Source organism: Hesperophylax consimilis, chromosome 15 (genome assembly GCF_061612785.1).
Source record: "Hesperophylax consimilis isolate HC1 chromosome 15, BYU_Hcon_1.0, whole genome shotgun sequence".
Taxonomy (NCBI): domain Eukaryota; kingdom Metazoa; phylum Arthropoda; class Insecta; order Trichoptera; family Limnephilidae; genus Hesperophylax; species Hesperophylax consimilis.
Genome location: NC_142850.1, coordinates 37,162,201 through 37,176,404, shown reverse-complemented (window position 1 = coordinate 37,176,404; position 14,204 = coordinate 37,162,201). Strand labels below are relative to the sequence as shown.

The following is a 14,204-nucleotide window of genomic DNA, read 5'->3' as shown; positions in this document are numbered from 1 at the left end:
CACTTAATGCTTTTGAACGAGCGATGTTCATGGACGGTTTTTATTTTTGTTTTTATTTTTTATTATAGTTAGTCTTGTTTTATTTTTTTAATATGGTTAAGTTTTTTTACATTTTTAATTGCTTCTGTTTTGTTTTTTTTTTTAACTGGTCAATTTCAAATTATGTTAACTCTTTATAAAAAATAAAATAACCTGATGTTTTTAGTTTCATTTTTGTTAAAAAAAAAAAAACGAGTATTAAGTGGTTAATGGAGTTACCTGCATTTACCCTTCTTTCAATATCTGTCAGCCTTCTCTCTCGCGTAAACATACTTCCTAAATACACAAACTCATCCACCTGCTCTAAGTATTCCTCAATCACAACTATATTGCACTGTTTTCGTACTCTCTCTTTCAAACACCATTACATTAGACTTACTTACATTCATCATAAACTCATTTTTCATGCATACTTCGTTCATCCTGGACACGAGAGACTGTAGATCATCCATACTATTAGCAATCAGCACCGCATCATCAGCATACACCAGGCAACATACTTTCAGATTACTCAAATTCGCACCCAATCCCACCTCTTTTAATTCTTGCATACAATTATCCATGTATAGATTGAATAAGCGTGATATCAAACCAACCCGTAAAACCACTGTTCACCCTAACACATGCAACGCTTCCCGCATACAGAGACGCAATTGCCTGACTCCATACTCGGACAACTCCTTCCATAGCTTTTTCCTGTCGACTCTGGTTGTATGCTTTTTGTAGATCTACAAAGACACAGAAAAGTTTCTGTTTTTTTGCCAGAAACTTCTCAGTGAGCATACGCAATGAGAAGATCTGGTCTATGCACCCCCTTCCACTCACAAAAGCACCTTGCACATCCCATATTTTATCCTTCGTTTCCTTTCTTACCTTTTCAATCAAAATTCTACCATACAGCTTGCCAACTGAACTTAGCAGGCCAATATCCATATGATTCTCACATTCGGTACGTGACCCTTTACCTTTGTACATTTAAAAGTTTACAAAATAAAATTTAATATATTAAATAATTCTAAAGTGGCACATAATTAGTTTAAACGATAAAAAAAAAAACATCAGTAAGTGACTTTAAAAACTTGTTTGTCTTCAAAATTTAAATATTTTTAATTGCACATGTCAATTTGTAATACTAAAATAACGCTAAAAGTCATTAATCTGCTTTTAACATTATAGTATTTTATTTTGAAACACCATCAAAACCAGCAAATGTCAGTATGTATTGCAAAAGTGCTTATCCTTTTGTTCACGGTAGAGCACAGTTCCATGTTTGACCTCTTGTATGCCACATATCCCTAATCATTTATCTGAATTAACTAGCTATTCTGGGGAAACTACTTATGGTAGATTATATACTATTTTTATAAATATATATATATATAAGCTGTCATCTGGTGTTGCTCGGGGGTATGTATTGCAATAGTGCCTATCCTTTTGTTCACGGTAGAGCACAGTTCCATGTTTGACCTCTTGTATGCCACATATCCCTAATCATTTATCTGAATTAACTAGCTATTCTGGGGAAACTACTTATGGTAGATTATATACTATTTTTATAAATATATATATATATAAGCTGTCATCTGGTGTTGCTCGGGGGTATGTATTGCAATAGTGCCTATCCTTTTGTTCACGGTAGAGCACAGTTCCATGTTTGACCTCTTGTATGCCACATATCCCTAATCATTTATCTGAATTAACTAGCTATTCTGGGGAAACTACTTATGGTAGATTATATACTATTTTTATAAATATATATATATATAAGCTGTCATCTGGTGTTGCTCGGGGGTATGTATTGCAATAGTGCCTATCCTTTTGTTCACGGTAGAGCACAGTTCCATGTTTGACCTCTTGTATGCCACATATCCCTAATCATTTATCTGAATTAACTAGCTATTCTGGGGAAACTACTTATGGTAGATTATATACTATTTTTATAAATATATATATATATATAAGCTGTCATCTGGTGTTGCTCGGGGGTATGTATTGCAATAGTGCCTATCCTTTTGTTCACGGTAGAGCACAGTTCCATGTTTGACCTCTTGTATGCCACATATCCCTAATCATTTATCTGAATTAACTAGCTATTCTGGGGAAACTACTTATGGTAGATTATATACTATTTTTATAAATATATATATATATAAGCTGTCATCTGGTGTTGCTCGGGGGTATGTATTGCAATAGTGCCTATCCTTTTGTTCACGGTAGAGCACAGTTCCATGTTTGACCTCTTGTATGCCACATATCCCTAATCATTTATCTGAATTAACTAGCTATTCTGGGGAAACTACTTATGGTAGATTATATACTATTTTTATAAATATATATATATATAAGCTGTCATCTGGTGTTGCTCGGGGGTATGTATTGCAATAGTGCCTATCCTTTTGTTCACGGTAGAGCACAGTTCCATGTTTGACCTCTTGTATGCCACATATCCCTAATCATTTATCTGAATTAACTAGCTATTCTGGGGAAACTACTTATGGTAGATTATATACTATTTTTATAAATATATATATATATAAGCTGTCATCTGGTGTTGCTCGGGGGTATGTATTGCAATAGTGCCTATCCTTTTGTTCACGGTAGAGCACAGTTCCATGTTTGACCTCTTGTATGCCACATATCCCTAATCATTTATCTGAATTAACTAGCTATTCTGGGGAAACTACTTATGGTAGATTATATACTATTTTTATAAATATATATATATATAAGCTGTCATCTGGTGTTGCTCGGGGGTATGTATTGCAATAGTGCCTATCCTTTTGTTCACGGTAGAGCACAGTTCCATGTTTGACCTCTTGTATGCCACATATCCCTAATCATTTATCTGAATTAACTAGCTATTCTGGGGAAACTACTTATGGTAGATTATATACTATTTTTATAAATATATATATATATAAGCTGTCATCTGGTGTTGCTCGGGGGTATGTATTGCAATAGTGCCTATCCTTTTGTTCACGGTAGAGCACAGTTCCATGTTTGACCTCTTGTATGCCACATATCCCTAATCATTTATCTGAATTAACTAGCTATTCTGGGGAAACTACTTATGGTAGATTATATACTATTTTTATAAATATAAGCTGTCATCTGGTGTTGCTCGGAGGTATGTATTGCAATAGTGCCTATCCTTTTGTTCACGGTAGAGCACAGTTCCAGGTTTGACCTCTTGTGTGCCGACATATCATTTTTCTGAATATAACTAGCTATTCTGGGGACACTACTATATTTATACATATACTATCTGACATACACCCCGTGTTGCTGGGTTACCATTGCCGGTATCAATAGTTAGGATGAAAGTTGGGGAAGGCTGTGCATTATAGTGTATCTGAAAAGTGGGTGCATTTTTAAGTATTTGTTTCAGTTTATCGTATGTCCTCCTCTAGCGTCCATGACTTGTTCAACTATTCACTTTAACGTCCTACATATGGACTTTCATTCGACTCTGTGTCTCAATCCAGTGCGTTAAGTGCGTCAAGTCTTCGTCGCGCCTCACCGACTTCTACTACCATTCAAACCACTCTCTAAACACTCCTGGCACACACACATGGACATTGCCTCTTGTTCATATACACAAACACATCATCTGGTAAGACAGTACAATTTACAAAAACATCATTTTGTAAAAAACAAGTTATTACGAAAATAGAATCAATTGGCGCACAGCGAAAAGTCAGCGATCAAGAAGTTAAGTATTAAAGTATTAAAATTACATAAACCATAGATAATTTTTGTACTTACCCGCTTCTGAGGGGAACATAATGTCCTCCCTTCTGAGATCATCGTCGCTCTCTCCAAAGTCATCATACTGATGCCGGCGCAGGTCGTCCACGGAGCCGTTGGACAGCGGGGTCATGCCCAAGCCCCCGGGGATGTTATTCCCAGAACCCGCCACCGGGGAGCTGGTGAAGAAGTTCTCAGAAGGCTGGAAAACCAATTAGAACAATGTACTACATAAAACATAATAAAGGTATACATACAAACTGTATTGTCGGAATATAGGTAACTGTGAATCTACTTGAATTTCACTCTTGTTTTCAGTAATAAATTAATGCAAATTTTGGAAGCGGAAATTAACCCACTTCCCAACATCCAATCGGGCTGAAACTCAGCAGATAGGCTCGTTGTAGATGAAAATGCATTCTATCAACTTTTGGTGGCTATCACGTACACGCATTTATCTGAAATCGGATGACATTACAGCAGTTAATATTCAAATAAATGTGGGTCCTACCCGATCCTTGGGTAGGAATTCAAACCAAGTTTTAAAAGACATATAGACAGGTATTTTAGTTTTGTAATGTCTGTTCCATGAAGCGACCATTCGCTGCGAGACTCACAACAATATTATATACATCCATTGACAAATATTACCCTTGCTTTGGCTGATAATCTGGGTAGCTAGCTGCTAAGGCTAATTGCTGTTTGTGGCAATTACAACACTCAGACATGCAGTTGTGCCAGACAGGGTGAGTCACACAAGTACTATACATGTAGACTGGAGGTCCCGATCCACAGAGAGGCAAGACGCATGAAGAGAGAACACTGTAGAGCGTGTCTGCTGTGATCGAGAAGCTCCTTCTGGTACAGTGGACAGAGCAGAGAGATGTAGCGAGGGTTACTATTTGTATTTATAGTCAGCACGTCCGATACAACAGTGCTCTCTCAGTAACTTCAGTAATACGTCGCGTGCATAGACTTGAGCACCTAGCTTTGTACACATGACGCAACGGGTAGGGTTGTGGTACTCTTCTCAGTTCTTACTATGCCATCTAGCTCGCTAGAGTTAACCATTTTACCGGTCACCAAGAATAATTACATATTGCTGTTTTAGTGTGTTCTAGCAACTGTCGCATGTGTTTCTATTAGTTTTTGGTTTGAAGTTTACAAAGCGGAGTCTTCTCTTCGGTGCAAACATGACACCTTAACTAACCAGCGGTGTTTGTTTGTTTTTAACTGACCTGCAGGGTGGGAACCACATGGTGAAGCTGATGGTAGGGGGCTGGTGCGGGGGTTGAGGGCGCACCCAGGTCCTCCAGCTCGTCCCACCACGGGGGCTGCAGCAAGCGGATGTCGGCACGCTTCACCACTACCTCCTCCACATCCAGGCTGCCCCCCGTTACCTGGGAAATAAAAGCAACCAACAATGGCCATTAGGAAACAATCACTGAAAACATAAAGGTGCTTTAAAGCATACTCTTATTTGGGGGCCTAGCTACAAAAGGTATGAGGGGTGGGTAGGAATCTAAGGACCAGTGTGTCCAGGAGTGAAGGACATATGAATACATCCCTCCCGCTGCGGTGCAAGGCGATCTGTCGAGAGAGTCCGGTTGGAGAGGTCAAAAGGTCTCTCCCGATTCAATCCAAATGCATCCAGGAACCCCTGCTAAGTCACCAAACCACTTGGGGTGACCTATGGCAGAGGTGTTGGTTATCCAATAAATGGTTCCCGGGGCGGCGGCACCCACACCCGCCTCCCAAATTGGCATTTAATTACTCTAAACCAAAATTCCACCAAAATACACCATATATTTTTTTTCATATCATAAAAGGAATTATACAATTTATCCAAAGATATGTCACGACAACAATTCTTTTTTCAAACTTTCTTCCGGTGGGTAGGTACCATAATATTGAAAAAGTGCAAACAAGAAGTCCAAATAGAAACAACAATTTCATACTTAAAACATAATTTTTACTAAATGACCTCCATCATGAGTAGGACAAACAAATTCAGGGACAGGCGAAATGCAAAACTGTCGAGTTCAAACAGGATTTAGCCGAGTCCGATTATTAGATGTATTGTAGAGGTAGTCCAGTCAACGAATGAGTTGTAGCGTGCGTGAATGAAGTCTAAGCAATTCCTTCGGAAATGTTTTTAGGGTGTTTACCGAGTAGACAAAGTCCTGACGTCTAGGAGGTGAGCGGTGGGTGGGGGGGAGTTGTAGAGAATTTAATTCCCATTTAGAATATATACATATCGTCACTGTGAAATCAAACCGGCATATCTGCAAAATGCTTGTTTTTCACCAGAGCGCTTTAAAGATTTCGCATATGATATTTTCCTTTTAACGTCCGTTTGGTTCACCTCAAAGATATGAATGAATAAAATTTAGACGAATACTGCTTATTGAAGTAGTAGTTGCAAATAAATCGAAAATTACTTAAATTAAGAGTAAAATGCAGATATGCCAGTATGGCTTTAAAATCAGTGTAACATTTGATTTTGTGTCATAGTGGCTTCTTCTTTTGGAACCTGTTTTAGGTATAAAAAAAAGAATGTTGTCAATAAAAAATTATTTATTGCTTCACAATTTTTTTATAAACAATTAACATAATACTGCTCTTCCCTTTGCTGGTAACTTCAAAGTTTCCCAATCGTTTATGGAAATCTGAATAAATTGACGGTATTATCCCGGCAGTAACTAACTTTAGGATACCATTTTTCTTCTTCTCATCAATGGTCTCTTGGAATAAGCTTGCATCAGAACAGGATTCACGCTCCCATTTCCCCGTTTATTCCTTTTCTTCGTCTCCTCCCAGGCATGTGATCCGTAGGATGTTTTGAAGTAAAAGTTGCCGTCGTCTTTAATTACTTTAAACATTCGAATGTCCAAAATGGGTATTATTACCTGGGGGTCCTTCAGAGCTTTTATATCAAACAGTCCTCATGACTCAACTCGTGAACCAGGTAAGGCTTGCCACTTTTCTTTGCCGTTTTTATGGCCATGGCGTATTGGGAAGGTAAGTATATCGGTCCGCTTCGGAGTGCTCTTTTAACTTATTTTTCAATGGTTAAGTGAGCCGAATCCACCTTGTTTTGGGTGTGGCCCTTTACTAAAAATTTGTGTGTGATAGATTTTATTTTTTTTAATGTTGTAACAGCATATTTGTACATTGTCCACAACAATGATCGTTGTAAAAGACAATGTCTATTGGACAGTCAGCTTTGTCATTTAAATGTAGCAGTCATTTCAGCACACAGCTCCCAATCTCAATAACGCTTCTTTTTCCCTGTGTCTCATCCTGAGTGTAACAATTTACTGTTTTGTCGCCTTTTAGTTCAGCAATTGTTAAATGGTTGCCGGCTAGCTTTGAAATGTAGCAGTAGGAAGACGCCTCCCCCTGCGGATATGACAGCACTGCCTGTAGGTCCTATACTGCTACGATGGTTGAATCTGTGCTTGTATTGTCATTCTCCTTTTCCAGTCTGGACAAGTCCTTTTCTAGAATATGATTCTCATATTCTGTCACATTTTCCCAGCCTCTTTAACCTCGTCGTGAGTAGAAGAGGGTTTGTAAAATATCATTGCCTCTTGCTTGATGATTTCTGACTCCAAGTACAATTTTGAAAAGCCCACTTTGCTTCTCCTGAAAGTTGCAGATGTTGTGTCGCAGCCGGTAAATGAGTCTAAGAACAGAATGTGTTCAAATCCACGATGCTGCATCTCTTGGGTGGACAGTTCCATTGTTTTGGTTTTCCCTCGTCCGGGTTTCAGCAGCAGAATATCTTGGGTGGGAGGAGTGGAAGCAATCAAAAGGACAGTGAGGTCCACATCCTCGAGAGCCACAGAATTTTGAGTGGATTGTCCCACAGCAGTCTTCACTATAAGGATGTCAGCATCATCGGTGGCCTGAAGAGTCTGTATCCCATTCTCCTGAAGCTTTGTCTGTAGTAAGGAGATGAAGTTACTTTTTTTGGTAGAATTGGATAAAAAATCTTCTTGTTTAACAGGTATCGATGTGCTCCATGTCAAATTGATGTCAGCTGACCTTCTCAGTCTGTACCGTTGCATCTGTGCTTGTGATTTCGTACTGTTGGTTGGGTTTGCGTACCCATCAAATACTATAGTGCGAGTCATTCCAGGATGGTGGTGGTTGATGTAGGTGATATAAAAATCACAAATTGTGGCAACGTAGGCACCTTTTTGCCAAATTACTCGGTGTAGTAGGAATCCTCCATCCACTACAATGTTCATCTGAGACAGTAGAACAGATTTTTTGGTAGGCTTTTTCGCATCCCACTTCCATTGAACAGTGGGAATGGCCGATCTTTGCGGGACAACTTGATGTCTGAAAATGTCAAGTCCACTATCGCATTCATTGCCCTTTTACCAACTCCAACAGCATCGTAGCTCGTAGCAAGTTATTGTGGCATCTTGATATTATTATATATATATTATTTCACTGGTTGGTGGGAAGGGAGGATGTGCTTCAAACCACTGATTGAGTTTGGCAATGTATCTCTATCTATCTATCTCCTCGCAGTTGACACCCGACCTCTAGGTTAGACAATATGTAGAAATGTTTGATAAAAAATGTGAGGTAAAATGATTTTTTTACAAAATTTCATTTTTTTATGTATTTAATGTAACAAAATGTAAAAAAATTATTATGATAAAATAAAGTAGATTTTTATCTATTTCATTTAATAACTGGCTTTAAAGTGTGGCAACACATATTACTAGATGAACGAACAAAAGTTGTGGGTCAAGAATATGATAAAAACAGCTTTTTCTGAAAATGAGCACTTTTTACGAAAAACTTAAAATTGCTGTAAATGTTAACTGGTGGGAGATAAATTTGCGTATATGTGTATATTCTAAATGGGAATTAAATTCTCTACAACTTATTTCCGATGATTTTTTTTCGCTGATTAATAGGTTAGACGATATGAAGGAATGTTTGGTGAAGAATGTGAGGTAAAATTTTTTTTTTTCTCGAACACGGTTGAGAATTAGAAAATTATGTATAGAGTAAAAGTTGTAGAAAATTTTATAAGCTTTCATTTATGGGGAAGAATTTTTTTTCCTAGGACGCACCGTTTTCGAGATATAACCGGAAAACCCAAAAGTGGGACCTTTCCCCCACCCCCCCACCCACGGCTCACCTCCTAGACGTCAAGACTTTTGGTATGTTTACTTGCTAAACACCCTGAACATATTTCCGAAGGACTTCAGCCCACACACGCTACACCCCCTTTTGGGCCATTCATTGACTGGACTAAGGAGGGAAGGAGTGTGTATCCTATGCCTCCATTTGATGTAAGGCCAGTGAAATCTGAGGTTTTCAGAGATGTGATTGAATTTGTGAAATCTAATATATTGGTGGAAATTATTAAAAATAATTAACCTCTCGGAGAGTAAGTTTTTGCAAGCTTAACTGTATATGGGGAATGATTCTTTTTCATAGATTAAAAATAATAATGAACTATATGAATGTATGTTTTTTAAGTATGTAATAACTAGAGACCGGATTATATGCAACAAAAATAGCCCAAAATATGCATGCAAATATGCAATAAAAATAGCTAAAATATGCACGAAAATCCATAAAAAGGGTCAAAATATGCAACATGAAATAATACAGGAAGTTGTATTTTTACATATTTTTTTTTATTTTAGTAAGCTTTTTTTTCTCAAGGATAACAATTATATTTTTGAAAATATCAATTATAAAATGTATTTAACAATAAAATTTAGAATTTACCTTTAAAAACGTATATGACTAAGTACTGTTCTAAATGTTCTGTAGACAAATTGTGTCTACGATCGCTTAATATATTTTTGTAAGCGGAAAAGGAATACGTCTACTGATGTGGCTGGACAGAATTTAAATTTGGGTTCGATTTTTTAACTTATTGTTCCGGGCAAAATTTCACCTGCCCCGTTGATGAAGTTATCAATTTGACACAAAGGTTCAAACCCTGGGTTATTATTCAGTATGTTTTCAAATTTTTCTTTGAGTTTACTCGGGAATAGCTTTGGCAACGAGGAATTCATAAGGCAAATTTCCTTCATAACCTGAATAGATGCATTCAACGCCAATCCATGAGTTTCAAGCGTTTTTATACTTGCAGGTATGTAGGCGAAATGAGTGGTAATCATAGCTAGTTTTTTTTTAATACTGGTGTCGTCAAACGATTCTTTGCACTGGAAAACTGCCAAAGCCTCTGCACTATCGAAGTCATTGATTGATAACACCCTTGATGGCTTCAAAATGTTCATGGTAAAACATCGCAGCTTCGATCCATGTACCCCAACGTGTTATTACTGGCTCAGGAGGTAAAGGGATATTTGGCAGTTTTTATTTGTAGGCCTTTATACGAGCAGGCGCCTTAAAAAACACTTTCTTTGCTGATGAAATCAGGTTATTTACATTCGCAAACGTGGATCTCACTTCTTCGGCGAGTCTGTGAATTCCGTGAGCAAAACACGTCACATGAATCAAATTGGGATAAAATACTTGGATGGCTTTGCCTGCTTTGATCATATAGGGGGCAGCATCTGAGAGCAACACATACACATTTTCATCCGCAGAAAATTCAGGAAATATTTTTTTTATACCCTCATTCACAAATCTGGCGATCGTAGAATGATTTGCCTTTTCAAGTTCTCTGCAGGCCACCAAATAGGAAGGTGAAGGTTCAAGTTTTAATGCACCAACAATCAAATTTGCAATGTAACGGCCGCAAGTGTCGGTGGTTTCGTCAGCTGAAATCCATATGATGTTATCCTTGAGTTCATTGCGTATTTCTTCCAGCACATGTAGATAAATTGATGGTATGTAATTTTTACGTAAAGTAGATTCATCGGGTATATTTTGATTTATGCAATATTTTCTGAGAAAATCCTTCAAGGCAGGATTTGTCAGTTTGTATAGAGGGATATTGCTTGCAAGAAATGCTTCACATAGATCCATGCTAAAGTGATTTTGTTGTTTACCTTTGGAGGTTACTTCACTGTTACTGCTACTTGCCACTGTAAAAACTTGTTGTCGTGGGCCCTTCTTCTGCATTCCTGCGATATGAACACTGGTTTTGACATGCTGGTCTATTTGGAACTTTTTTGTGCTAGAAATGTTTTTCTCGCAACTCGGCAGTATAAAACTTTTCCGTCGTATGTAAATATTCCAGGATATTCAGCTATCCTGGAAGGGGGCATGGTTCACTTTTACAATATACAACTTGGTGCAAACAAACAAAACACTAGACGAAACTCTAAAGAACAGCGCGTGCGACCAGTCAAAAACAAAATTCGCAATTCACTGAATTACCATAAAAATATACCAAATCACCCCCAATTAGCCGAATTAAGCCGAGTAGGCGCGAGCGCAGGCGAAGTTGAGAGAGGTTCCCCCCCGCTCCAGCCGCCGGCTGTAGCGATCAGTAAGAGCAGTTATCAGTTCTTCGCTCAGCTTCGCTGGCCGCGCGCGCCTTGCTATCTGACGTCTATAGTGTCGCTATGTGAAGCATCTGAACGATATCAAGCGTAAATATGCAAGATCTCAAATTATTTGCTAAAATATGCAACTACCGCTGAAAAGGGTCTAAATATGCATTTGCATATGCAAATATGCAAATGCATATAATCCGGTCTCTAGTAATAACATTTTTCACTGAAGTTCCTTATTCTGAAAATATGGAACAAAAAATTTATGATGTTTTCGGCTACAACAATATCAACACCGAAAACATATTCAAACACTTTAGCACACTAAAAATTTACGAGCTGCTACTGCAAATCAGCAGTTTTTGTAAAGAAAAATAATTACAATTTTATTCATGGACACCCTGGTGCGTCCATACTTCGTGAAACTTTTTTCATTCGGATGAACCGTGTCGTCCATTCTCAGAGAGCTTAAGAACAGTTTCCCTAAAATGTCATCAAGTTGAAAGAATCCATGTAATGTATCTTTAGGTATTAAGATCATGTCAAGAATCAGACTAACTGAGAGTATGTATGTGTTATGTGGCGGTGCATCCTCTCTACCTACCCCTGCAGTGTAATTGTTTGTTAGCTAAGCATTAATTATTATGTTAGGCGTCTACATAAAAGCGGAAGTCTGAAATATATTTGAAGGTCAATCACGAGCACCATGGCAGAACAAAGGAGATCACACGTCTGTCTTTCTCCCTCCCTCAGGTTCTAATTGAACGGATGCGAGCGAGACAAACAAGTGCAGAGTTTCCATTGTGTTCCATTTTCATAAAAGTGCTGTCACAGCGATATATTATTATCTGCACATTGCATTGCGCCAGAGTAATTCTACGGTAGGCAATATGTTTTTCCCATTGTATCTTGTGCAGACTAAGACAATAAACTAATCTTGGAAAAAGGCAACTATAGAAGCCAAAACGAGCGAGAAGGTAGGTGTTAAAGGAGTAATAACAAACAAAGGTCACCTTTTCTCTTTGTGTAAACGTGTACATAGATGGAAGGTAGCTATTGTTTAAAGTATAATCACTGTTGTTATTTTTTAATCAATTGACATAAGTTGTGATAGAAAGCCACCTAGTAATTCTTTTTTGTTTGTAAGTCTTTTATATAATTAAATTTTAAATTATGTGTTTATGAAATATAAAGGTACCTTGCCACTCTCATAGCATTGGTACTGGATAAGTTATTTTCTACATAAATGATATTTCTCTATCTATATAAATGATATTACGACATGTTTCCACAATGCTCAAATTTGAATTTTCGAGAAACATTTTTGAATCACAAAACTACTCAACAGGAGGCTTGTCGCTGATCGGACGCTCCTTTACAAAATTATTAACTCAAAACTTGGCTGCCCGGAGTTAGTAAACAAAATAAATGTCCTCACACCGCTTCCATGTAGCAGACAGAAAACCCTTTTCTATATTGACAAATGCAACACCAACTCCAATCAAAATGAATTTATGAACAGAAACTGCAATTGGTATAACAAAAACCTTGCAAATATTGCCGACATATTCACTGCTAGTTACTATCGTTACAGAAGTTCATTGTATCACATTTTAGGTGAATAGCACAAAATCATGATGATCAAATTAATTGTACCTGTATCTTTAAATTGCTAATTTATTATTTTTTTAATTTCAGTTGCGCGGCAACTTTCCCTCCAACGCGAAATCCTGTTTCCCACTCTTTCCGTCCTGATTCTTATAAACACATTTATTCTTGTATAATTCATTTTATGGGTTTATAAAATTTGTTCTACTTCCATTTTTTATACTTGTTACTTAGTTCGGCTTTTATTGCTTTTTATATTTTAGTCTACATTCACTAAATACTTAGTTGTATATTCCAATTCAACCATCTGTGAACATTTATAATTGGTCTGTTTCATTTCCATCCTCCTATTAGAGAGAACATTTCTCCATATAAGTAAATATCCTAGGAAACTACATATATATACGATCTTTATAAATATCTTTTTAAATATCACTATCTGGTAAGACAACACCATTTTGCAAAAAAACAAGTAGGTAACTTGTAACTTAAAGGAAATTTTAGCTAAACGTGCCAAAGTCCAAAGGTTAATTTGTTCACTTGGCTACTAACCGGTCCTTCAATATTAGTCACCTATATGTTTGTAAGAATAGGTACCTACTCATAGATCCTTACTAGGACCATTTAGAAATCAATCTTTACAAGTTCCATTTGTGCAGAGTTCGAAATGAAGACATCCTTGAAGACAAAGGAGCTATACTATATACTATAATGTGTGTTATGATACTTGTGGTGAGTGTATATGAATTTGGTAATACCCAGCCATTTTAAAATGTTATCTAGACATTTGCAAACATTTCAGGAACAGTGGGAAAAGTGAACTCATAAGTGTAAAATATGGCTTTGGATCACCCATTTGGAATGCTCAAACTAAATATTTACATTCAAATGAGACTTATAAAACATTTTGATTCATAAAATATTTAAGGAGACTGTCTTCTCATCCAATGCTCTTTACTGTTTTATATTAGATAAACTTGTCGACTGGCTGTCAGTGGCTGAGTTGGCATCGCGTTTGGGTCCCACCCAGGCTTAGTGTGTTCAATTCATCGGTTGGCTAAGTCCTCCATCACAACACAAACAACATTACTGTAGTACATAGTAGTAGAAGATTTTCAAATATTGTCAGGTTATTCATAACCCGGGAATATTTGTCTTTCTTTTAAGAAAAAAAAATAATAATATTCGGCTGCACGCTTAATACAGATTATAAATAGCACATGGTTTCAACTTAATTACTGGAAGAAATATTTATTTAAACTATTTGTCTTGGGAGATGGTAAAAGATGCATTAAAGTTTGAAGGTTAGGAAATACATATAAATTATTAAAATAACCCAAACTAACACCAATTTTTAAATTC

The 14,204-nt window shown here is 37.1% G+C and overlaps 1 protein-coding gene across 6 annotated transcripts in view; it reads right to left on the bottom strand.

Moving 5' to 3' along the window:
* The window catches only part of cic (Putative transcription factor capicua), a 101,888-nt gene that overhangs the window by 77,901 nt on the left and 9,783 nt on the right, over positions 1-14,204 (bottom strand). For all 6 annotated transcript variants that reach the window (XM_089640528.1, XM_089640532.1, XM_089640531.1 and 3 more), the window contains exons 4-5: positions 5,025-5,186; positions 3,805-3,988 (exon numbers count right to left, since the gene is read on the bottom strand). In XM_089640528.1, coding sequence (XP_089496654.1) covers positions 3,805-3,988; positions 5,025-5,186 — 346 coding nt within the window. The remainder of the gene's footprint in view (positions 1-3,804; positions 3,989-5,024; positions 5,187-14,204) is intronic.